This window comes from Gymnodraco acuticeps, unplaced genomic scaffold, assembly GCF_902827175.1.
Source record: "Gymnodraco acuticeps unplaced genomic scaffold, fGymAcu1.1, whole genome shotgun sequence".
Lineage (NCBI taxonomy): Eukaryota > Metazoa > Chordata > Actinopteri > Perciformes > Bathydraconidae > Gymnodraco > Gymnodraco acuticeps.
The window spans coordinates 1,756,335-1,781,576 of record NW_022992085.1 but is presented as its reverse complement, the minus strand read 5'-3'; the positions used below and the strand labels follow the sequence as shown (position 1 = coordinate 1,781,576).

General features: G+C 41.5%; 2 protein-coding genes across 5 annotated transcripts in view; one reads left to right on the top strand and one right to left on the bottom strand.

Moving 5' to 3' along the window:
* Positions 1–1,700: 1,700 nt before the first annotated feature.
* On the top strand, positions 1,701–11,558 carry LOC117537363 (vasopressin V2 receptor-like; the record flags this gene model as incomplete). Of its 3 annotated transcripts, none has more annotated exon segments than XM_034202550.1 (7): positions 1,701–1,970; positions 6,977–7,210; positions 7,383–7,529; positions 7,870–8,125; positions 8,931–8,984; positions 9,074–9,343; positions 10,596–11,558. In XM_034202550.1, coding segments are annotated over 7 exon segments (1,407 nt in total). In that variant the 3' UTR covers positions 10,784–11,558.
* Positions 11,559–13,262: 1,704 nt separating this feature from the next.
* Positions 13,263–25,242, bottom strand: part of LOC117537362 (monocarboxylate transporter 1-like) — a 36,487-nt gene continuing 24,507 nt past the window's right edge. For both annotated transcript variants that reach the window (XM_034202547.1, XM_034202548.1), the window contains exons 3-5: positions 18,732–18,875; positions 15,728–16,543; positions 13,263–14,684 (exon numbers count right to left, since the gene is read on the bottom strand). In XM_034202547.1, coding sequence (XP_034058438.1) covers positions 14,398–14,684; positions 15,728–16,543; positions 18,732–18,875 — 1,247 coding nt within the window. In that variant the 3' untranslated portion in view covers positions 13,263–14,397. The remainder of the gene's footprint in view (positions 14,685–15,727; positions 16,544–18,731; positions 18,876–25,242) is intronic.

Below are 25,242 nucleotides of genomic sequence, written 5' to 3'. Positions count from 1 at the left end.
TTTACAGTGTGTGTTGAAGTGTAAAAGTGTGTGAAGGAGCTGCTACAAACATGCTCAAACATCCCATTGTTTTGCAATTAACGTAAAGGTTGACTCCGCGCACACAGCAAACTGCAGCTATGTGTGTTTGTTTACAGACGGCAGAGGTCAGATTCAATACACGTTAACAGCTCTGCCCCCGAACAAGCAGATTAATGATAAACACACAACACCGAGTCGACGGTCATTATAGATAAACCGTGGATAGAATAACGCTCATGTTTCATAACTAGGGTCACAATACGTCCCCTGTGAGGGTTTCTGGCAATATGTTCCAGGACTGCAGAGAAAACATGGGAACTGTTCATTGGAATTCACTAATTGGGAAAAATATCACGCTATAAGTTCACAGGCAATGGTCAAAAGGAGATACTCAAGTGCTGTACTTGTCTACCATTTCCAACAGTATTTCAATGTAATGCCACTTCAATTCAGAAGTATATTGTACTTTTTATTCAAGGACATGTATCTGAGAGCGATAGTTACTTCTTAAAGTATATACATATAACATGTACGATTTTGCTATTTAATATAAGGAGCCCCTATTATGCTTTTTGGGGGTGTTCTCTTCCCTGCAGTGTGTTTCTGTGCATGTCAAGCTCCACATTTGTGGAATCAGCTTCCAGTTTGTGTTCGGGCGGCAGACACCCTATCCGTTTTTAAGAGTGCGCTTAAGACCTTCCTTTTTGATAAAGCTTATAGTTAGGGCTGATTAGATTCAGCCCCTAGTTTTGCTGATATAGGCTTAGTTTGTCGGGGGACATCTTACTTCTTCCTTCTCTCTGTCTATACCTGTGTACTCTCATGTTCCGATTAACCCAGCTTCCCCACATTTCTTTCTTTTTGGTATACGCCGGGATCCGGAGTCATGGATGGTCCTGTGTCCTGGATCTTGAGTTTTGGCTGTGGTCCTGGATCATAGATCCTGGATGGATATCCTCGTGGATTCATCTTACTATTATACACACATGCATTTCCAAACATTTGGACTACCTATGTTGCAAATGTATTATCTTTTCAATTTACACACGGCATCTATTGCACGTCTGTCCGTCCTGGGAGAGGGATCCCTCCTCTGTTGCTCTCCCTGAGGTTTCTCCCATTTTCCCTTTAAACTGTGGGTTTTCTCCGGAAGTTTTTCCTTGTACGATGTGAGGGTCTAAGGACAGAGGGTGTCGTATTGTCATACTGATATTATGTATTAACTGTGAAGACCACTGAGACAATTGTAACATTTGTGATATTGGGCTATATAAATAAACATTGATTGATTGATTGATGGAAATGGTGTGCAAAGGCTACAATCCCTTTCCTCCAGAGGGAGTTTCTCTCCCCTGTAGAGAAACTACATATATAAATATATATTATACTTTAATTGTTGCTTAAACATTTTTTTAACTTTAAAAAAAACAAAACAGTAATTTTCTCTTTTCTCCTCTTTTTCTTATTTCCACCTCACTTCCTCTGCTCTTCCTCCTCTCCCTTTTTCCTCACTTCCTCTGCTCTTCCTCTCATCTTCTCTTCCTCTCCCCTCTTTCTTTCAATTCATCTCTTTGTTTACTTCTCTTCCTCTTGCCCTTTTTCTCTTCCTCTACTGTCTTCTTTCCTATTCCTGTCATCTTCCTCACTTCCTCTCCTTTTCCTTTCCTCTCCTCCTCCTCGCCGCAGTCATCATGTCAGTGTCCCCGGTAACAGACCTCAGCTGGTCGGTGGTCCCCATGACTCCTGTATACGGTAACGTCACAAAGGTGCAGCGTGACGCTCTGCTGGCGGTTGCCGAGGTTGTGGTGCTGGCGGTGATCTTGGTGATGGCGTTGCTCGGTAACGGGCTGGTGCTGCTGGTGTTGCTAAGGCGGAGACGCCAACAGAACCCGCTGCACCGCTTCATGATCAACCTCTGTTTAGCTGACCTGGTGGTGGCGCTGTTCCAGGTACACGCACACACACACACACAGATGTCTCTTTTTTGGTCTTTTCACTTGCTTGGTGTCTTTTTCTCATCATCTTAGGTCTCTTTTTAACAACTTTGTAGTATTTTGAAGTCTCTTCTTGGTTGCTTTGTGTCTTTAACTGTCCATTGTGATGGCTTTCTGTAGTTGCTCTGTGTCTCTTTGTAGTCATTTTGAGTCTTATTATAGGCCTACTACATTTCAGGTTCTTAGTTGTTGATTGCTGTCACTCTTTTTTGAAGTCACTTTACAGTTGTTTTGCTTGTCATTGTGGACTTTTTGTGTCTAGACGTTCTTCTTTTTGATCATTTTGAGTCTCACTCTGGATCTCCACTCTCTCTCTTTGAGTTGCATCTTGTGGGTGAAGCCAAGGGGTCCCCTGACACTTTGATCCCCTGGCCCTGTGCCCTGTACAGTGTGCGAAAAAGTACACGTCCCACCGTCCGGGACGTGTTATTTACAATATCGGACAAGTAGATCTTTCAATTGACTTGTCCGGCGGACAAGTGACGTTTTTCGGCCTGATTTATTGACAAATTGTTGATACATTCGGTTTACAAAAGGCAGAACTCAATCGCAAATTGTACGTGTCCGCCATTGTTCGTTTAGATTCTGCTTGTCGATTCCTAAGGAAATGCATCTCGCCGCTTTCTGTACAGTTAGACGGGGCGGGGCGGGTTGGAAGTGTAGCACAGTGGCAGGGTTGGGAAGCAAAACACGGTTCCGATTAGGAACAAATATCAATTGTCCGGTACCGGGATTAATAAGAGTTGTGAGGACAGGAGGCGAGGCCGAGCCCCGCGGACTGCAGCTCTATCTATGCTCGGTATCAGCTGATCGCTGCACGGTGCAGCTCAGCGTCTCTCTCTCTTTCTACACACAGCGGATCCGCTGCCCGATTAACAGCCTCATCTTTGTCAAACTTTCTTATGTTCTTTCTCTAACGCATAATGAAGGTTATTAAGCGTTTTAACTCCTATGTTGTTAATATTGACCACCATTTCCTTTTATGAAGTAAAGCAACCTCCCTGTCTGTGTCCTCGCGCTGTCCTCACATCCCCGGACCCCCAGACTCAGAGGAGCACAGGGATGTCAGCAGAGACGTGCACACATAGACTCTAGGTAGTGCTTGAGCACCTGCCCGTTTTGCCCTCTGGACAGCAATGTGCCCTTTTGAAAGTTCGTTTTTTTTTTTACAGTGTACTGTATGTGGCTCATGGTAACATCGATCAATTCTGGATTAAAAGCTTCTAATATATACAACAATGCCCCAAATGCGCGTTGTAATTTTGTCAGACATCCCCACGCGTGCCCCGCGGCACTCCCGTACTCCTGGCTGCAGCCCCTCCCTTCCCTGCTCTCAACGTGAACGCGCAGCGCGCAGAGCTGACAGTCAGTCTAGTGATGGGAATTCCGGCTCTTCTTGGTGAGCCGGATCATTTGGCTCGGCTCACCAAGAAGAGCCGGCTCTTTCGGCTCCCAAACGGCTCTCCAGTTTACCACTTATTATACCTTTTAATTAAATCAAATGTAGCCCTGTTTTGACTAATGATTTATATTTGTACACATATATCACTTAAATTATTCAATACATCCTTTGTACTGAAGTATTCAAAAGTAAAAATTACATGTTTAATATAAATGATTTGCTGTGGCCAATTGTTTTCATTGCATTTACAGACCCGTGCAACTCTCTGATACCACCCAATGAATGCATTGACTTGCTTGTAGAACCACACTACACAAAACAGATAGCAACACCTATAAAAACTATTTAAAAAAAGGGGCTACTGTATCGACCTATATAAACTATATAAATATAGGTTTTTTTTTCAAAATACCAAAAAGATCCTGTATTTTAGCCATGCCTCATTTCGCTCTATTTGCTCCATCCAGCGCTGTTTTTGCAGGGGGCTGATTCTGTGAGCTGCAGCTGACCACGCCCCCCTACAGGAGAGGGGAGCGTGCTCTGAGATCAGCTGCTGGGCTGTCAGAAGAGGGGGAGAAAAAGAGATCTCCGTCCTCCGTGTTTTATTCTTATAGAAGTAAGAAGAGAAGTAATGGGGCAGAAACCCTCCTTTTTACGCAGCGGTCCAGACATAGACATCAAACTGCGACACATATTCAGTTGCCAGTTACTTTAGCATTAGGGCAGGGATATCTAGATACTTTCCAAGGTTTGACATAATGAATTGAGCTACTTTTAAAGCAAGCAACGATGTTTTCAAATCTGTAATCAAAAACACTATCGAAGCAGTTCCTGCCGTTGCTACGTTAGTTCAAACAGTAACAACGGACTACTTTTCTTAGCGGATGCATGTCAATTTAAATCAATACATAAAACTATTTTTTAAATCAATAAAATCATTTTCTAAATCCATAAAAGCATTTCCATTACTATTGGGAGTCATGTCGTTACTTTGTTGAGAATGTGGCCATGTAATAAGCGGGATAATGTGCACATTGCAAATGTGCCTTCATGCCGATCTAAATCCCTCTGCAAAAATGGCTCGTTCGCGGGCGAGAGCCGGCTCCCGTCGTTCACTTAAAAGAGCCGGCTCTTTGCGCCGGCTCGTTCGCGACCGACACATCACTAAGTCAGTCACTCAGTCAGACAGGCCACGGCGGGTGTGTGGTGCAGCAGCACGCAGCAACACGATTAAAAGTGCCCTAGTGACGACCAAGTCAGTAACCAACAGGTAACAAATACAACGAGTGTATTGTTTAATCCCCTAAATCAGATGCCAAACTAAACTATACAGGGTTCGTACCGTACGGTCATTCAAAACCTGGAAAAGTCATGGAAATTCAAAATGCAAATTCCAGGCCCTGGAAAAGTTATGGAAAACAATATTTTTCCCAAAGTTTTGGAAAAGTCATGGAAATGTAACTAAAGTTGCGTCAAATATAATTTACATTTTATCTAATCGCCGAAATAATCTGCGGTCGCGAGCTGTTATGTGCGCATGGTGTTATTTTTTAATATATGAAGCGCGAGCTGTGTGCTCGAGTCTTCTTGCCTGTCGGGCCGGCTGAACTCTGCTGCTCCGGGATGAGGGTCAGCTACATTAGCTACGGTGCGTTCGTTAACTGTGCGGAGTCACTGTGGCACAGACTGCACCGCTGGTGAACAGCTGTTAGTAGTAGAAGTACTCAGATCTTGTACTTGAGTAAAAGTAGAAGTATTCAGATCTTGTACTTTAGTAGAAATACTCAGATCTTGTACTTAATAAAAGTAGAAGTACTCAGATCTTGTACTTGAGTAAAAGTAGAAGTACCACAGTGTAGGAATACTCTGTTACAGTAAAAGTCCTGCATTCAAAATGTTCCTCAAGTGAAAGTAGAAAAGTATTATAAAAATACTAAGAGGCATGAAAATACATTTTCAAAATGCTCAACAGTGCTGCCAAAATTATAAACTGACTGCTACACAATTAAAATAAATGCTTTTATATATTTCTATTAGATGTAACTCTTTGGCGTTTCTGTTATTATTACCTGCTGCTTTAGTTGCTCTGACTGCTAAAATCCTCTGTTATTCCTCATTTTAAAGCCGATATTCCGTGGGGTCGGGGGCTCGGATCCTTGTCACCTTTTTCATACCTGATGAGTTTGCATCCCTGACTACAGTTGCTTTAGCGTGTAGAAGCTAGTAAGCCTACTATTTGATTTGTTTTAGATAGGCATCTGCATCAGACAGCATATGGTTATTGAAATAAATATATATGCAATTACACATACAAGATGTGCCTTTTAATAAATCTCACACTACTAAGGCAGCCGGCGGTTCCACCAGGGGCGTCAATCCCGGGGGGGGGGGGGGGTTTCATCCCCCCCTAGCTTCAGATTGGACCCCCCTAAGTCATTTAGAATAATAAAAATAAATGTTAAAATAATAAAAATGTTGATAATAAATCAGTAAAATCAGGTAAAAATAAGAATTAAATAACATAACCCTAACCCCGAAATAAAGTAACCAAAAACCAAAAAGAAACGTAACAAAATCCGGCAAATTTTTGCGCACAATTTCGGCGCGACCGCCACAACGACTCAGAAGGTGCCCCTTTTTTTTCTCTTGAGCACCTGCCCCTATAAATGTCTGTGCACGCCACTGGATGTCAGTATTGTTTATGAAGCAGGGTATAGAAGGTACATTATTGAAATGAAAATACTATTTATTTACTTTTACAAACAGTGAGCAGCTGGGCAGCTGCAGCATGTGTATTGCAGGACATGTGTAAGCGTATTTGAGTTGTAGAAAAGCGCTAGGCCTATAGGCTATACATCTAATGTGTCATTATTATTATTATTATTATTAGGTTATGTCCTATGTGTTGGACATGTGTGGTTGGACTTTGTCTCACAGGCAGGTTGCAGTGTAACATCAGAGGAGACTGGGCCAATTGTACATTCTCAAACTGCACCAGAACTAACTAAACAATGCAGAGATTATTTTTATATAATTGTATTCAATAACCGTAAGAAATTCAACAGTATGAAGTGATTTGTAAATAGGAATACAGATTTGACTTAATCTTTTCATAAATATATTTTTCTCCCAGTTTGACTTGTTTTTACCCTCTCAAAGAACCGGAATTGAGAACCGAAAATAACCGGAATCGAAAAGCAGAACCAGAATCGTTCAAATCCAAACAATACCCAACCCTATGTGTGATGCAGTAAAATCTTACCGCTCACTTACGTTAGCGGTGTCGTAAAAACCGTGGGAAAATGTAAAATACGATGACGAAGAAGAAGATTCCAGTGGCCCCAATTTTTGTCCATTCTGGACAAGTGAAAAATGTATTCGGACAAGTAAATTGCCAAACTCACTTGTCCATGGACAAGTACTCTCTAAAAACTTTTTCTCACACTGCCTGTAGGTAGGGTCAGTAATCCATCCATGATGCACACACACACAAACACACACCCACTGGCTGCATCTCACCCTGCTCCCCCTGCTCTCCCTCTCTGAGGTGCTGCCCCAGCTGGTGTGGGATGCAAAAGGCAGATTCCCTGGCCCGGACTTCCTGTGCCGGCTGGTGAAGTACCTGCAGGTCCTCGGGATGTTCGCCTCGTCCTACATGATCGTTGCCATGACGGTGGACCGGCACTACGCCATCTGCTGCCCCCTGCTGGCGCACCGCAGCTGGGCCACGCAGCGCTGGAACAGCTTCATCCTGCTGGCCTGGGGGCTGTCGCTGGTGCTCAGCCTGCCACAGGTAGGGAGATGGGGGGGGAGAGAGACAGGGAGGGGGGAGACTTTGAATTGTAGCCTTTGCCGACCATTTACATGCACACAAAACTATATAGCACACTACAGGAAAGGGAAGTCTTAATAGAGCTTTTTAGAATCAGAATAATATGTCCGCCCTCTCCTCTCTGCTCCTCCAGGTGTTCATCTTCTCCCGCTCTGAACGGTCTCCAGGAGAATACGATTGCTGGGGGAACTTTGCTGAGTCGTGGGGCCTCAAGGCCTACGTCACCTGGATGACTCTGGCGGTCTTCGTCCTCCCCGTCCTCATCATCACCGTCTGCCAGGTAGAGAGGGGCGGGCCAGAGTTTGATTTACAGGGAGACACAAAACAACAGGGACCATCTTCTGTGATGGGATTTTAGATCTTGGATGTTGGACTGTTTTCTTTTTTGTATTACTGCCGATTTTTATTCCATATTTTATTCCATTCCATTGCATTGTAAATACTGTTATATTTTACTACATTTTGTATTATTCTTAATATTTGTATAGTTCTCTACCTGAGTTTTTAATTCTTGTTTTACTTTTATGTATGCACCATCAAGTCAAATTCCTCGTACGTGTAAACCTACCTGACCTGTTTCTGATTATCAACTGTTCTTATTTCACAACATTTTCCTTCAGGTACGAATCTTCAAGGAGATCCATAACAACCTGTACCTGAAGTCGGACCGCCGCCTCTCCCCTGCCTCCCTCTCCCCCTCCAGACGGGACAGCCAGAGAGGAGAAGGAGTCAGAAGGAGGTCAGATCTCCCCCTGTATGTTTCACCCCTCGTGTTCAAAAACCCCTTGAATGACAGCAGTTTTAGCCCCGCCCCCGTCTACCAGCCGTCCAACAGCGTCACCTCACACAGCGACAACACCTACACTGCTGACTATGGTGAGTTCGTTTTTTTATTTCCGTTAATAAATCCTAATTCTGCAAGGTTATAATAATTATTATTATTATTTTATTTTGTATTTGAAATGTTAGAAATTATGTTGTTAAAGGTACACCCAACACAATTATTCTAAATATTATTAGACATTATTTTACTATTACTATCATTTTTCTATTGACTATAACATTACATCACAATTAACACTACAATAAACACATCTCTTCACACTCGCATATCCACCCTGATCATTATCCATCACACATCTTCTGTTTTATTTATTTGATTGATCTGTTTATGTTTCTTATGCTGGTGTTTTGTATTGTGTATTTTTTATGTGTTTGTACGGCGACCTTGAGAGCCTTGAAAGGTGCCTATATAAAATAAATATATTATTATTATTATAAAACACACTATTATGAATCCTTTTTTATACAAGGACCACGCATAAAAGATTATAAAACTCAAAAAGATAAGAGGATTTATGCCAGGTTGATCTGCAGTATTAGGGGTAGGCACAAGTGGAACAACCATCAGACACTCAAAATGTTAAAATATTACATTTGACTTTCTTTAAAGGTCCCCTATTATACTGTTTTTAATCAATATATTATAGGTCTCAGATGTACAGTATACAAAACATTTCTCTTAAGTGTTTGGCTCCAAATACCAACCAGATCATTGTAGCATCCCATAATCCCCTCAACATCTGATCAGCTCATTTTCAGACAGGTTTTTAAAGAAATGGATCAGGACAAAAAGTGAGAGAATCTTTTTTCCTGAAACCTTCAGACTCTCTTTCCACAGAGGGGAAACATGTTGATGTAGAGGAGACATGGAAACGTGGATTTTGCATAATAGGTGACCTTAAACTTTGAGCCAGTTTTACTGTTTCGCTTGTGACAGTTTTTTAAGTCAATATTTTTGTTGACCTCCTGTGTTTGTTTTAGTGTCTGCTAATAATCACGGCTTCCTGTCTGTGGAGCTGCAACCTGACGTGCTGCCGGGCCCTGCAGCGCCCCCTGCTGCCTGCGGCCCCAAAGCCCCCCCGCTTAAAGCCCCCCCACTCACAGCCGAGGCCCGCGGTGGGGGGGTATCAGCGGCCATGTCGAAGACGGTCAGGATGACGCTGGTCATCGTGCTGGTCTACTCGCTCTGCTGGGCCCCCTTCTTCAGCGTCCAGCTGTGGGCCGCCTGGGACCCCCACCCCCCTCAGAACGGTACAGTATTTCCAAATATCTGGAACAAACTACCAGAAACCTGCAGGTCCGCTGCAACTCTTACTACTTTTAAATCCAGGCTGAAGACTTTTCTTTTTGTCGCTGCTCTTAATTGATATATTCACATCTTGCACTGTAACTTATTCATGTTCCTGTGCTATTCATGTTTTATTATCTTTGCTTTTTAATGTTTCAAATGTGTTTTATGCTCTTAATGTCTTTCGTTTTTGTAAAGCACTTTGAATTGCCTTGTGTTGAAAAGTGCTATATAAAATAAACTTGCCTTACAGTTTTATTCCACAGGCCATAAAACCATGAAACACCTGAACCTTTTAAAGAACATCCATAAACATTCAACTGATTGCATTTTGCAAATTATTTATCCAACATATCATTCCATTTACTTGTATGTAGACTATTTCTATTTTATTTGTGCATCTCAAAACATTCTCTTGCACTATTTATCTCTTATTTGTTCTATATCCTATATATATTCACGTTGCACTGTTGGAGGAGCCTGTGACTTCAGTTTTACATTGTGACACACACACACACACACACACACACACACTTAAGATTAGGTCTGTTTATACTTAAGAAAACACACATATTAAACTGATAAAATGCAGTGCTCAGGGCTTAACAGGTTAATCTACCCAGTAGCATACAAGGTACCTAAAGTTGACTCCACATTTCAAATCTATATGAAAATACTCTTACAGGTATTCATTGGTGATCAGGCACGTGCACACATATACATCAAAGTGGGCTTGAGCCCATGCCCTTTTTCTTCCTCCAGAGAAAGTGTCCTTTTTATGGGATGCTTTTTAATTTGTAATTTAAATAAATGAATATATATCTACTCCCGTTTGCGCACAGTTTACCTTTCCAAAAAAATATTGATTGAATAACAAATAAAAATATCAGGTCGGGAGATTAGACTGAAGTTCCGATGCTCTCTCTACCCTCCCTCCCTCCCTCCCTCACCCCACGTCTCCTGCACAGCGGTGCGGACAGTCATCGGCACTATAAATCTGAATAAAATAATATTCTATAATAATTTAAGACTTTCAATGGAACCATTCTGGATTATGAGTAGGCTACTTTGCAATAATAATACTGAATTTGATCAATGCTGTGTGTGTGTGTGTGTGTGTGTGTGTGTGTGTGTGTGTGTGTGTGTGTGTGTGTGTGTGTGTGTGTGTGTGTGTGTGTGTGTGTGTGTGTGTGTGTGTGTGTGGTGTGTGTGTAGATGCGGTGTTCACCCTGCTGATGCTGCTGGCTAGTCTGAACTCGTGCACTAACCCCTGGATCTACTCGGCCTTCTCCAGCAGCGTCTCTCCGGAGCTCCGCCTGCTGCTGCTCTGCCGCTCCGCCTCGCAGCGCCGCGGCTCCCTGCCCAGTGACTCCACCACCACCACACACAACTCCAACTACTGAACACACACACACACACACGTGCAAATCCTGAAAAGTCTTTATCTTAAAAACTAGAGCTTCCTTTTTCTTGTTTGAATAATAGTTAGGGAAATACATTTTGTTTCTTTTACAGATTAATATAAAGTCATTTGTACATTTTAATATCTTAAGTGAAGTTTAGAGGTTCTGAGAAGCAAATCATGTTTGCTAAGCTGCTTTAATTTAAGAATGAATTATGTTTTCCTGCAGGAATTCACCGCTGCTTCCTCAGTCCGGCACAAACCCACATATAAAACCACTAATTGTCAGATGACTTAAGTGTGCTTTACACTGTTAAGGTAGCCATTTACAGAACTGCTTGATCATTGATATAGAAAATAAGGCTAGTTATATATTTCACATGTAAAACTCTCCCTGAAAGAAACAGATAGTTTAGATACAAACTGCTGTAATGCATTTTTATAAAGTGTAATTATAGTAAATATTCGGGTGATATTTCAGGAACTGACTTGATTAAAAACATTCCCTTTCAGAACAGAACAAATTCAATGAGATATGTTTTAAAAACAGTTTATTCATCCCCTCAAAAGTCCTAAAAACAGTCCATACATACAAATTCACAGAAAAACATCTCCATGAAAAAAAAAACATTTTCTACAAACTTAACACAATGATTTGTTCTTGTATTTATTTATTTGTAAAGACGAAAATGTGCTTCTGCAGTACCGTTTAAAAATAAATCTTGCACTGGATGAAAACTAACATTCACATGTTTCAATAAAATGTTTTAGTTGTTTTTAAAGTGTCAACGTTTCTTTCTAATACTCGGGAAAAAGCGAAATAACTGAAGTTTTTAGTCAATTCAGTGTTTCCCCAAGGTTTACTGCTTTTGGGGGGGGGGGGGGGGGGGGGGTGCTGCCTGAGCTATTGGGGGTATTGGGATATATATTTTTGAAATCCTCAGAAGCAGAGAGAGGAGCTGTGGATTATTGTTATTGATTAATGCATCAGTGTTTCTTAGGGTCAAAAACACTAATTTCACAACTTAAAATGAAAGCATTTAGTTTATTTAATAAAAGAGCACATGTTCAATGTGAAAATAGATATAGATTAGTTGCAATTTGGTGCTATGTATGTATATATATATAAAAAGTTGAAACCTTGAATTTCAGGGGGGGCGGGGCGCAGCGCCCCTCCAAGACAATGGTAGGCTCTTAACCCTTAGATGCACGAGTGATGGACCCTCTCTTCCATAAGTGGGTCAAAAAGGACCCGTATTAGAATAATATGTGTTTTTATGCCATGTTTGTCATTTTGGTTAAGAAAAATCACTTGTATAATATTATTATATTTTGGTTCACACTAGAAATATTTTATATTTAATTTTTATAATTTTAGAAAAGAAAATTACATTTTGAAAAAAAACCGTTTTCCCAGAGGATCCCAGAGGAAATGCATGCGGGTCATTTTTGACCCACTTGTGGAAGCTTGGGGTAGTAATACAAAAACTACAATTTCTTAAAATGTAAATAAACAATTTGAATGGCATGATATCCAAAACATGTTTTTTGAGGAATAGCTGGAATATGAAATGATAAAAAAAAAAATGTAATTACAAAGATACTCTAAGAAAACCACCTCACCGGGCACCGAAGCAAACAAGAGTAAACCCTTTCCATCACCTTTATTCACATTCCTACTTAAATGTAAAAGTGCTCTGTTAGAGAAACATTTCAAATGTTTAATTTTCCTTCAGATTATAAAAGAGGAAGTGGATAATATGTTATTGTAATTTCAGCAAATGTTATTAAAACAACAGCGGGGTTTCCTTCCAAGCGTATCGCATTTAAACCCAAATTCAGGAATATGGGCAAAGGAAAATCGAGATAAACGAGTAGTAGTTTATTAAAAACCAACAGTAGGTGGCGGTAATTCTCCATTTGCGAAAAATGCAATACTTTTAGAAAACTTAACGGCAGTCATATATTTATAAATCTCTCCAGCGGAGCAGAAACTTGTTTTCATTGCACTTAGAAGCATTTTTGCTTTTCTCTATATACTTTTAAAGTCAAGTCATTTTTTTCTCCAATTCGAGATCGTTTTGAAACTGAAACATGAAATCAGATATGAGACGTTCTGCACAGCTCAGAGACACTGAGACGGTTGATACTGCAGCGGATAGATTTAAAAAAGTGAAATTATGAAACCTGGGTACAGATTCAACTGTCTGTTGACACACACACATCTCCCACACACACACATCTCCCACACACACACATCTCCCACACACACACACACATCTCCCACACACACCCCACATATACAGGCGTATTAGTGCCATTGAATTTAAAAAAGTATATATTACAGAACTGGGGTTGGCGATTATAAGTAGTACATTTCAAGAAAAAAAAAAGTGGTACATTTACATGGGAAAAAAACTAAAGAAATCATATTTCCGTCTTTTTCTCATAAATGTAAATAATCTCAAAGAATATTCATGTTTTTTTCTTGTACATTTACAAATTTAATCTTCAAAAATACCTGAATTTATTTCCCGTTTATTTACGTACAATGGCCCTAATACACGTTGTATTGAACAGTAAGCAGATATCTTTAAAATCACAAAGGTTTATTGATATAACTACAAAGTGTCACATTTTAAAAACAACGCTATCCGGTACTGCAACTACTAGGATTGTGTGTAATCTCCATAATTGTATTTTCCTATTTTTGGCAGCACAACCGGGCAGGCGCACACACACACCCTGTAAACCAATAGATCTGGAATACACACAACCATTATCCCCCCCCCAAAAAACAGTGTGAGAGATGTCATGTAATACTGTGAGTGCCGGTCACTCGGCAGGAGAGTCTGCGGGGAGCAACTGTGAGAGCGCTTTGTTCGAATGTGTCTTTATCAATACGGCAACGCATGATGGGCTGCTCCGGGTCTAGGCTGTGACACAAAACTACACACATTTATGTACAAGCACACCGTTAACAGTGGCTCCTAAACCGCTATCAGTGTGACCCTTCAGACCTCTCAAAATGTACCTACATTTAACCTCCTTACTTACCATTTATTTGTTTCTAAGAGTTAAAAATGTGACTTCTGGACGTATTTCTCCCAAATTGTACATTTTTATGCATAAATCTACATTAAAAACCCTGGAGATGTCACGCTGAACCTATGAACAGCTCTACTGTGATATAAACGTGTCCCTTCATTTATGTCCAGCCCTGCAGGAGTGAAGCAATGCCAGGAAACTGTTGGCCTCAGATGGTGTGGATATCATGTTTGTGTGTGAGGTTCTAAACCGTAATGGCACCCTGAGATTAGTATCCTAAAATGTTCTCTTACAGTCATTCTGTCTGCTGTGCGTCTATCAGGTGTTCGTATAACGTGTAGCTGGCGTGTTAGAGTGTGTGAGCTCCTGGAGGACTCGAGGTCACCAAAAGGACTCGGTGAAAGCTCCTTGGCGAACTCACGTCACAGCAGCTGTCTCTGTTCTTAAAGATAAACTTAGGCGTCTATGGCTTCAGGGATTTACCTCTCTATAAAGAAGGCGTGGGTTTCGGTTTCTGTGAAGCGTGTGCGTCCATCTCGAGTCTGTTTTTAAAAAAAAAAGAATAATCTACACCGTGTCCTCGTCCATCCTGGCCACGTTCTCCAGGGCGACGGCCTCTGGTGCTTTCTTCTCCGCCTCCTCGTCAGATTTTGACGGAGAAGGAGGCTCCAACATGGCGGTGAGCTCCTCCTTAGGCTCCTCCCTCTCTCTCCTCTCCTCCTCCTTCTTCTCCCGCGCCAGCATGCGGTAGTTGATGGTCATTCCTACGAAGAGGATCCCACTGGCGACGATGAGGATGATGCCGGAGGAGACGTAGGTGTAGTCGTAGTGCTCGTAGTAGTTATAGAAACTTCCTGAAGGTGGACAACAAAGAAACGATTCAGATTTAATCTTCTGCTATTTTCACCATCAATAACGACCAAACTGACATTAAAGTAGGCATGCAGCTGCCTGACTTTTGTCCACTTCCAAATTTGCAACAGTTATTGTTTTTCCATTATATATTAACTTACAGAGAATTGTTCTCCCAATTAAATGTCAAAAGATAGTATAACAAAACTTCCTAGAGCACAAGTTCTGTCTTTGTTATCCCTCAACATCAAAAAAATATTCAGCTTAACATCAATCATGACAGAAAACGGAAAATGGTCACATTTGAGAAGTTAAAGAGCATTTTTTGCTATAAATCCATTATAAAAACTGTTGTTTTTTGCCTGATGGATAAATAACTGTGTCGACTTACAACTGCAGCTCTTATTGCGAAACAACTTCAGAGGTGTGTAGTATGGGCGGTGAGGTGAAGGAAGGTTATGCTGACAGAACAATGGAAACTAAGAGCGTGGTAAACATTATACATGTTACCATTGACATCTTTTTAACTTTATACATCTGTGGTAGGAAACAATGTGTGTATGCTCAGTGTATCGAGAGTCTGACTAATGTACTGTTTGCAGAGATTTATCCACAATAATAAAAAAAACTAAAACGTATACAAGAGTGAGGCGGGGGGGGGGGGGGGGGGGGGGGGGAGCCCTATACTTTTCTTTCTTCCTGTTTCACATTGACCGACACTCTGCGTATCCCTTATTGTTCCCCCATGTCTTCATTGTTTGTTTTTTAGTTACTTACTATTCTACTCAACGTGAATTGTTTGTATTCCTGTTACCTGTGACTTTTTGAGGAGTTATTTATTTGATTGTATTTATTATTTTGTGTATTTGTATTATTATTGTTTTGTGACCATGACCTAATGGGGTAGGGGTGGGGATTTCCTTTAACAGACAAATTGTCCTGTACTTTATATAATGTGCTGAAAGTGCCAGGTCCGCATACAAGTAAAAAAACATACACAAGAGTGAAGTTCCTCCCTTCCTGTGATGCATTGTGGGTGTTTTACCTGTCAGCGGTGGTCCGAGCAGCACCGGCCCACATTCCACGATGGTAACCAGCCCCACGGCGGAGGAGAACCTCTGCGCTCCCACCAGGTCCATCAGCGTCTCAAACAGCACGGCGCTCAGCCAGCCGAACGCAAACCCGAAGAAGATGGCGTACACCACGAAGCCGGTGTAGTCCACGGAGAGCGGCGCCAGCACGTGGCACACGCCGTTATAAAGCACGGCGGCGGCGAAGAAGTACTGGATCCTGGGCCGGACCCACTTGGTGTTGGCCAGCATGCCCATGGAGGGCCGGGCGACCATGTCCACCATGGCCAGCACGGACAGCAGGAAGGCCGCCTTCTCTTTGCTGATGTCCTTACTCTTGGCGTAGTTAGAGAGGAAGACGAGCGGCGCGAAGAGGCCGAAGAACATGACCACGTTCCCCATGAGGTAGAGCAGGAAGCCGCGGTGTTGGAACAGCGTCAGGTCGATGAAGGAGTTGATGGTCTGCATGACGGTCTTCTTCTGCTGCGGCGCGACTGGCTCCACGGCTTTCACCTCGTTGGCCTCTGCGTCGGGCTTGGCTTTTTGGGGCGAGGGTCTGAGGGGCCGCATGAGGGCGCCGGCCACGCAGCAGTTGAGCAGGAGTCCCCCGAGGATCAGGAAGCTGCCCCTCCAGCCGAACTGGTCAAACAGCCAGGTGTTGAGCGGGGCGAGGGTGGAGAGGAACACCGGGCTGCCCGCCATGGCGATGCCGTTGGCGATGGGACGGCGCTTGTAGAAGTATCTACCGATCATGGTGAGGGCGGGGTTCAAGTTAAACGCTAGACCCAAACCTGGAGGGATAGGGAGGGTAGAGGGGGGGGGGGGGGGAAGGTAGGGTTACTTGGGGAGAAGATGAAGAAAGGGTGTACATTTTTTTTCTTCTGCCAACCAAAGTCATTACAAAAGAGAATGATAACTACATAACCTCATTTAAGTTTTTTACAATTTTACATCCTATAAAAATAAAGTTGGGAAAGACACGAAACGAGCATGCAAAATAAAAGATCTAATCCGTCTCCACTAGATTCGTCATCATCATATCGTTCATGGGGACACTTTATCAATTAGATGACAAATGGAAAACTACTCGAGAAGAAAGAAATAATACATTAAAAGACAGAATAATAATAGAACAAACTATTTTACATACACCTTTCCCTTTTTGTATTTTTAAATAAATACAATCAATATTTCATTGATAAAAAAATCCATTCAATTAAATTTCTCCACCAAGCAATATCATTATTTATTATATTTGTTGTAGTGATGTATCCCTTGGTAACTCTTTCTTTCTCCTCTATCCTGTCCATCTCTTCAAACCACTGATAACAGGTGACTTATTGGCACAGTGATAATATTCAGGGTTCATACACTTTTTCACCAATGACTTCTCAATGACTTCTCAATGACTTCTCAATGACTTCTCAATGACTTCTCAATGACTTCTCAATGACTTCTCAATGACCTTTACCTAATTTTCCATGACCAAAAAAAAAAAATTGCCACTGAAAATGGTTTATTTTAACATGGAACAGGAAAATAAGGTCTGCATATGAAACATGTAGTGCCTATCTAAAACAATCAAATAAAATGGCTTACTAGCTTCTACACGCTAAAGCAACTGTAGTCAGGGATGCAAACTCATCAGGTATGATAAAAGGTAAAAGGTGACAAGGACCCGAGCCCCCCGACCCCACGGAATATCGGCTTTAAAATGAGGAATAACAGGATGTTAGCAGTCAGAACAACTAAAGCAGCAGGTAATAATAACAGAAACGCCAAAGAGTCACATCTAATAGAAATATATAAAAGCATTTATTTTAATTGTGTAGCAGTCAGTTTATAATTCTGCCAGCACTGTTGAGCATTTTGAAAATGTATTTTCATGCCTCTGTTCAAGGCTTAGTCTTTCTATCTGTATAGCCACTGGTGTTCATAAACTCAACACTTTTTAGTGTCAGGATGGAACCCTTGTCTTTTTCTCTGCAAACAGAATCTACCTACGGGTACAAATAAATAACCTGAACCTGAAGGTACATGGTGTACTTCGACTCCACTACAGTTCAGAGGTACATGGTGTACTTCGACTCCACTACAGTTCAGAGGTACATGGTGTACTTCTACTCCACTACAGTTCAGATGTACATGGTGTACTTCTACTCCACTACAGTTCAGAGGTACATGGTGTACTTCTACTCCACTACAGTTCAGAGGTACATGGTGTACTTCTACTCCACTACAGTTCAGAGGTACATGGTGTACTTCTACTCCTCTACATGTATTTAATACCTTTAGTTACTTTCAGATGTGGATGAATGATGTGAAATCTAATCAAGTGTTAAATCTTTAGTTCCACCTGGAGTAAATCCACCAGCTACCCTGCAGTATACAAGTCATTCAAACTAGCTGCACCTTCACCAGCTTTGAGAACACTTTCATGATCAATCATTAGAAAACATATCATATACACTGAACAAAAATATAAATGCAACACTTTTGTTTTTGCTCCCATTTTTCATGAGATGAACTCAAAGATCTAAAGCAGCAGAGTTCAGCCGGTCCGACAGGCAGGAAGACTCGAGCACAGTTTGCGCTTCATATATTAAAAAACAACACCATGCGCGTCATCATGGCACATAACAGCTCGCGCCCACAGATTATTTCAGCGATTAGATTAAATGTAAATTATATTTGACACAACTTTAGTTACATTTCCATGACTTTTCCAAAACTTTGGGAAAAATATTGTGTTCCATAACTTTTCCAGGGCCTGGAATTTGCATTTTCAATTTCCATGACTTTTCCAGGTTTTCAATGACCGTACGAACCCTGAATATTGTAATGCAATCACAGCTGTATGTTTTCAGAGTATTGAGGAGCAGGTTGGAATGCGGCTCAGCCAATCAGAAGGATCAGAGCTTTCTGTTTTCGAAATAGATTTGAGTTGAAGTACTTGGTTATATTTGCTTTGTCACTGACCTCCCACCACTCCTATGCAGAAGTAGAGCTGCCCCACCGTGTTGCAGAATGACGCCAAGATGAGCCCGGTGCTGGCCAGACAGCCTCCGACTAAGATGATTGGTCGACTGCCATATTTGTTCACGAGGATGCTGCTGATTGGACCTGGAGGGAAAGAACTGATGTCATATAAAGAAAATACAAAAGCAGTGCTGAAGTATTGCATCTTAAGAAACACCATTTAAAATAACATAATAAATATTAGATGATAACAGGGAATCCACAATTATACATAATTGTGGATTCAGTGAATATTTTACTCTTTTCTTACAATTTCATGACATTTTATAGACTCAACAAATCACAAATAAATCGAAACAACAACATTTAATCTATTATAAAAACCTTTTTTATTTTTAACATTGAATATCTTTGTAGGGTCGGACAAAAACAATTAATTGGAAGACTTGGGCTTAAGGAGACTGTAACTGTAATCGACCAAAAAATAAAGGATTTAATCTGGAGATGTAGGTAGTGACAAAGAAATATAAACAAGTATAATTATTTTAAAGAAAACATTTCAACTTTTCACCAACAGGTGGGGCTATGATGGCAAACATTGAAAAAGATAGCTGATTGTGTAACAGCAGTGGTTGCATGGATGTTACATGAAGGAGGGAGGGATGAGCCATGCAGTGCAAGGTATGGCATGGCACACGTCAGAGTGAGAGTTTATGGAGGAGATAAAATGAGGGAGAACAGGAGAAAATAAAAATAAGTAGGGAGGACTGATCTACCAAGTACTAGTTACTGCACAGCACTAAACAACACATTCAAACTCATAATGAACAGTATTTACAGAGAGGTCTTCCAATGAAATCTGGGTTTATTGATCATCCATATTTAATGATGGTTTATCGTGGAACAGATAACTATTAAAGGGCCTGCACCGTTTGGCCTTGAGAGCCCGCAGACAGCCTAACACAGCTCTTTGTCCGGCCAGAAACCCCCCCAGAGCCCCTCAGAACCCTTCCATCTTCCCACAGACAGCAGGGAGAGAACACAATGAAGGTTACACACAACGATATTAAATCAACCTATGATGTAGGGACCGAGGCATGTTGAATACTGATCCATCCCACGCACTGGGAGCCTCTGGGAGAAACTCTACTGAAACGCCCCGGATCTCTTAGAAAGACGGACGTTTGTGTCGTACCTAAACCCTGCCATACTTTGTAACACTAATGCTCCCTTTCCTCCATACTAAATGTTTCACTGAAATGAGTTTTGTTTGAGTTCAGTGCTTGTTTTGGGGGTTGGTCCAGGTTGCAAAGCTCATAAGAACCAGTTTGCTTTCCACCGACCAGAGAGATAGGACACTACTCATGACTTCACTGTTAACGTCACTGTTAATGTTTACTTTGGACTCGAAAAACTTCTCCAAATCCCACCCTAGTCTCTGACAACAACTCTGACTTATGAGTCTCTCGGCAATTGGTGTTAACTGGGCAGGAAATCGGTGCTTGATTTCAACCAGACGTCGATACAGTCCAAACATTAAAAAGGGTTTCGCAATTGGGCTTCAGCTTTGAACTGACCCTGGAACTGGCTTGGTGGAAAGTGGACACAGGCTATTAGTGCTGTGAAGTTGTTAGCTGCATACAAGACCCTCCCTGAAACAACCTTAAGAATCCTCAGACTCGGAGAGGAAAAGGACAGCAGAGAAATGAAGAGAACAGAAACGTAAGAAGAGAGACGGGTGAGAAGGCGGTCCACGTGCCAGCCTCACTATGAATGGGCCTCACATGGGCTCAGACTGGCTCTCTCTGGATGTGAATACAAAGACTGCTGAAGCTACAGTGTGTGACTGCACGACAGGACAGTCAGTGAAGGAGATGATCATTCCTCAAAGCTCTGATAGGTGGTTCACTTAAGTCTCAAAAGTGGTTGCAGCAATGTTTGTGTTGGTATCATTTTGTACACAGATTTATGGGCAGATTTAAAAATGTTGACGACTCAAGAACTGATCATAATGTTTACAAACCTTTCCCAAATACCACACACCAAGACCCTGAGGAACACAATATAATAATTCATGCTGTGATTTAGGATCAAGAACTTCTGACATTTGTAAAATAATTGCATCGTTCAGGAATTGAATGGCAATGTCTCAAAACATCCCCTTATTGTCAGCTTCCCTAAAGAACTCATACATTGTCTCAGTTGCATTCTCCGGCTAATATTTGTATTGAACGTGTCCCTTTCATCAAGAGTGATTACTGCAAATCTCTACGAAGTCTGCAGTGCTGAAAACCTAAATGAACCAGTGGAAGTGAACTTGGAAGGGATTGGACTACATGAAAAGGCCACAACTTTACAAACGGCTCAAAGCATTGGACAAAAACAAGCGAATAAAAAAGACCACCAAGCAGCAGGAGGAATCCCATTGCCTCTGAGATTTATGATGTGGCCGGCTGGCAGAGCTCCTCTCTCTAACCCTGTACAAAGTAGGAAAGCCGTGGACAGCGTCTAAAAGGAGAGCTAGCAACAAACAAACGATCTTTCTGATGCACTAGATGGTCTCTCACGTTCACACAGCAGGGTAAGAAGTGAAAGTGTCTGAGGAAGTCAAAGCCAGCAGGGAAACGACTGGACCTCAGACTCAGATTGTGGTGCTGTCTATCTGTAAAAAAAACATGTGGAGTAAAAACAAAGCCAGAATACTCTGTTTTCATAAAGATAAGGTCTCTCATATCTGGGCTTCACACCAAACTGTAAAACAAACGCCATTCTGCACATTGGGTCAAATGGAAAAGTTTGAAAATGCTTAAATGAGACTTTTGATCTGTTGAACATGTTCTCTGAATACTGAGCCACTGAGGCTTTAAGAGTATTCAGCAGACTGTTGGCACCGAGCACATGGCTTTCATCTGCATATACCATCCATTGTAATGAAAATGTCCCTTTTGTCTGCAGACATCTTCCTAGGGCAGATGGATGTTTGTCTCAGTAATATTGTATACATCTAACCTAGAATGCTTCCTGTGTCACCCCTCTGCCAAGGACACGCGTCAAGAGGAATCAAATTAGTAATAAAACATAATAAATTGCAGCAAAGACCTTGGAGAGTAACCACCACAGCTCCCACAAGGTGTAAATCACGGGAGACTACGGAGCAGAAAGGAGTTTTTTTGACCCACCTTGACCCCTTCTACCCGTACGAGAGGGGATCCATCCCCCGAAACGCCACCCAGCTCTCTGTTGGGGTTCACTGACCAGATTAAGGAGCCTTCTCCGTCTCCCCAGTCTGATAAGGTTGCGTGTGTACAAAACTCCTTCCAGGAAAATCCAGGGCCCTGTGTGCTGATAGCTTTCCATTATTTCCGTCTTGATGAGAAAAGCGATCGTGATGAATCTTCACAGAAGCAGTCACTCAACTGAAATATAGCATCAATTCTCGCCGCAAAACTTTGGTCAGATAATGCTTTTAGCAAACTAAAACTATCTGGATTAAACGTCAGGTCTTTGGCACGAAGAAGCTTTTCAATAAATGATTTTAGGAAGCAAAACCTTGGTTTGATGTGCTTATCTAAAACCTGATTAAACAGCACAGCGGTACAGCTGTTCTTATGAAGTTAAGATTCCTTTTATGAGTGAAGCAGGAGGAAGTGCAGATGCCACTGTGTTTAATAATTACCTTCATTCCATAGGTATGCAGATATCTTATCAAAACTTAAGCTTCAGCTGACTTCCTAAAAATGTCCCAAATTGGGATCAATAAAGTACCATCTTATCTAATGTCGACTCATGTTAGCATCCTTTACAACAAGCTTTAGATCTGAGCCTGCCTCCTTACTCTCCTGTACATGCTTTCCCGATTGTTCTGTGTCTTCATTGTGCAAATAAACAAATCCAACCCCCTAAAAGTTGAGTTAAATATGAATGAAGTTACACTCAGTCTTCATCACTTCCGTGGTCCTCTCAGCTAAAGTCTGTTCCCTCGGACACAGAGGGCCCTTCACTCACACCACGGTGGATTTGCCTTTGAAAACTTGGCAGCGGGCCAGGCCGGGGTCACGCACTGAATACCACTCTGGTTTCTGTGTTGTGTCTGTCTTGTCGCTGAGGGTCTGTCTCGGTGGGTCGCCGTGTCCGAGGGGCCGGTGGGTTTCCATGATGCAGTCTGAGGTGAAAGAGGCGGGCACAGAGAATCTACCAGAACACACGGCGTACCCTCCAGACTCCGGCATGAACCTGATTGTGTGTGGAGCTTCGCCGTGAACAAAAGCGAACCTGTACAAAGACAGGAATTAATTTGCATCCCCTCGACACTCACATAAACAAATCAGTAGTGACGGTCTTTGTTGCTTTCTCCCAAACACAAAGAGGGCAGTGAGTGGTGTTCTCAGGAACATTATAGAAACGATTCGTCCTCCCCCCTCCCTCCATCGTTTGCTCTCCTTCTCTCTGTGAACCAAAAGAACACAGAGAGGAGGAAGGAGAGGAGTTGCCCTCAGCTTAACTCTGACACAGCATCCACAAGAGAGTTTAAAAAAAGGGATGTTAGGAGTGAACCCAGCTGTGACGAGCTTTTCCCCGGTCTAAATTTAGGCTCTGCTTCTTGCTGTGCTTCAGTGATTTCAATCTATATAACAATCTACTTGTGTTGTGAGACGGAGAGCATCAGCTGGTGATGAGTCAGAGTGACCAAAAGGGCAAGAAGAAAGATGATTGGATTTGTCACATAGCTAACAGGACACATCCATTACAGATGACCGAAGCTTTAGAAAGAAAAGATCTACAGTTTGGGAATTAGGATTCATCACTTTCTTGCAGAGTTGGATAGAAGATTGATACCACTATGCATCCGTCAACATTAGATTTTAAGGATAATGTTTTGAAGTATCCCAATATTTTGACCAAATACCTTGATATGGATATTGCAACGATATTGTAGGGTTGACTATTGGGGTATTAAAAGATAAAAGATCGATCATCATCAGTCATGTGGACATAATAAAGTGGATAAGGAAAATACTAGAATAGCACAGTCTGGTAAATTCATAATATGACATCACTCTACTGTACTGCAGCCTTTAAATCCAGGAAAAGACAATACTTGTGCCATTTTATAACAGTCTATATTCTTTTTTGATTTCCCTTTATTGTTGAGTACAGCTGAAGATAGACAGGAGACGGAAAGAAAGAGGCTAGCATGTCAAATCGACTGTGGCAGTGGCAAAAGCCTTAAGGCCTTATACATGTGCCTAATCGAATGGAGAGTTGTGTCTTTTGTACTCCGGGAAGCTGACGACTTTGACGATAATCATTTCTTCTGTTTTCTTTCCTTTGCTAAATCGGCTTAAATCTAAATTCTCCTTCTTATGTTAATCATATCAATATCCTGTAAGCCCCCAACACTTATCCAGTGTTATCCTTATCCAACACAATCCAGAAATTACAGGAATTTAAAAAGGAAAGAAACATGTTTGTAATTCCGCCTAACTACTAAAGCCATGAGGATTAGGATATGAGTGGATACGTGCAAGTTGTTGAGTGATTCTATACTGCTTAACTGAGTGATTCTATACTGCTTAACTGAGTGATTCTATACTGCTTAACTGAGTGATTCTATACTGCTTAACTGAGTGATTCTATACTGCTTAACTGAGTGATTCTATACTGCTTAACTGAGTGATTCTATACTGCTTAACTGAGTGATTCCCACTGCTTAACTGAGTGATTCCCACTGCTGCTAAATTGGATGTTTTAAATATACTTCCTCATTCCAGGCCAAGAGCTGTCTAATGAGAGACAGACAAAAGGACTCTGTGGTCCATTGTTGTGGTTTCTGTCACTTCTTTTTCCAAGGCACTGTCACAGTCACAAGGGATTTTTATTTGGAACAAGGTTCCTCATGGAAAAGAGGAGTAAGAAGTTCAGGGGACATTTTGCAAAATAGGACAATTTACAAAGCAGTGTCACTTTATTACGCAAGTTATTTTGACATATTTTCATTTGTTTTGGCTTCTTTAAACATGCGTTTTATTTCTCTTTTATTCCTTGTCTCTTTAAATAAAAAGTGTGAGATAAAGTTTACTTCCAAATGATTCCTCGCTGGAGTTACATACAATGTTATTTCCTTTGAAATGAAAGGAAGGATGTACAACAAAAGGTTATTACAAAAGTGCTGAATACAATTACAGTATTGCATAATGATGATTCTGTTACCCGAGAAAAGCCCTCCAGTTGAAGAGGCTTTAGAGCCATTATGATACTAAATGACAACATAGTAGTAAGTGATTTGTACTTTGGCGTATTGAGAAAGAGTATACAAACTGACAATAGTAGTTCATCATCAGATGTAAAAAAATATCTATTCCCCCTTTCAGAAAGAGTCAAACTCATTTGGACTGAGCTCAGTTTGTACTGGATCATGTTGTTCTCTTTAGCTAAATAAGGTCGCATTCACACCTAATAGTCGTTTCTCAGGTGCGCACCAGACGACCATTTGTTACATCGTTTCATTTTT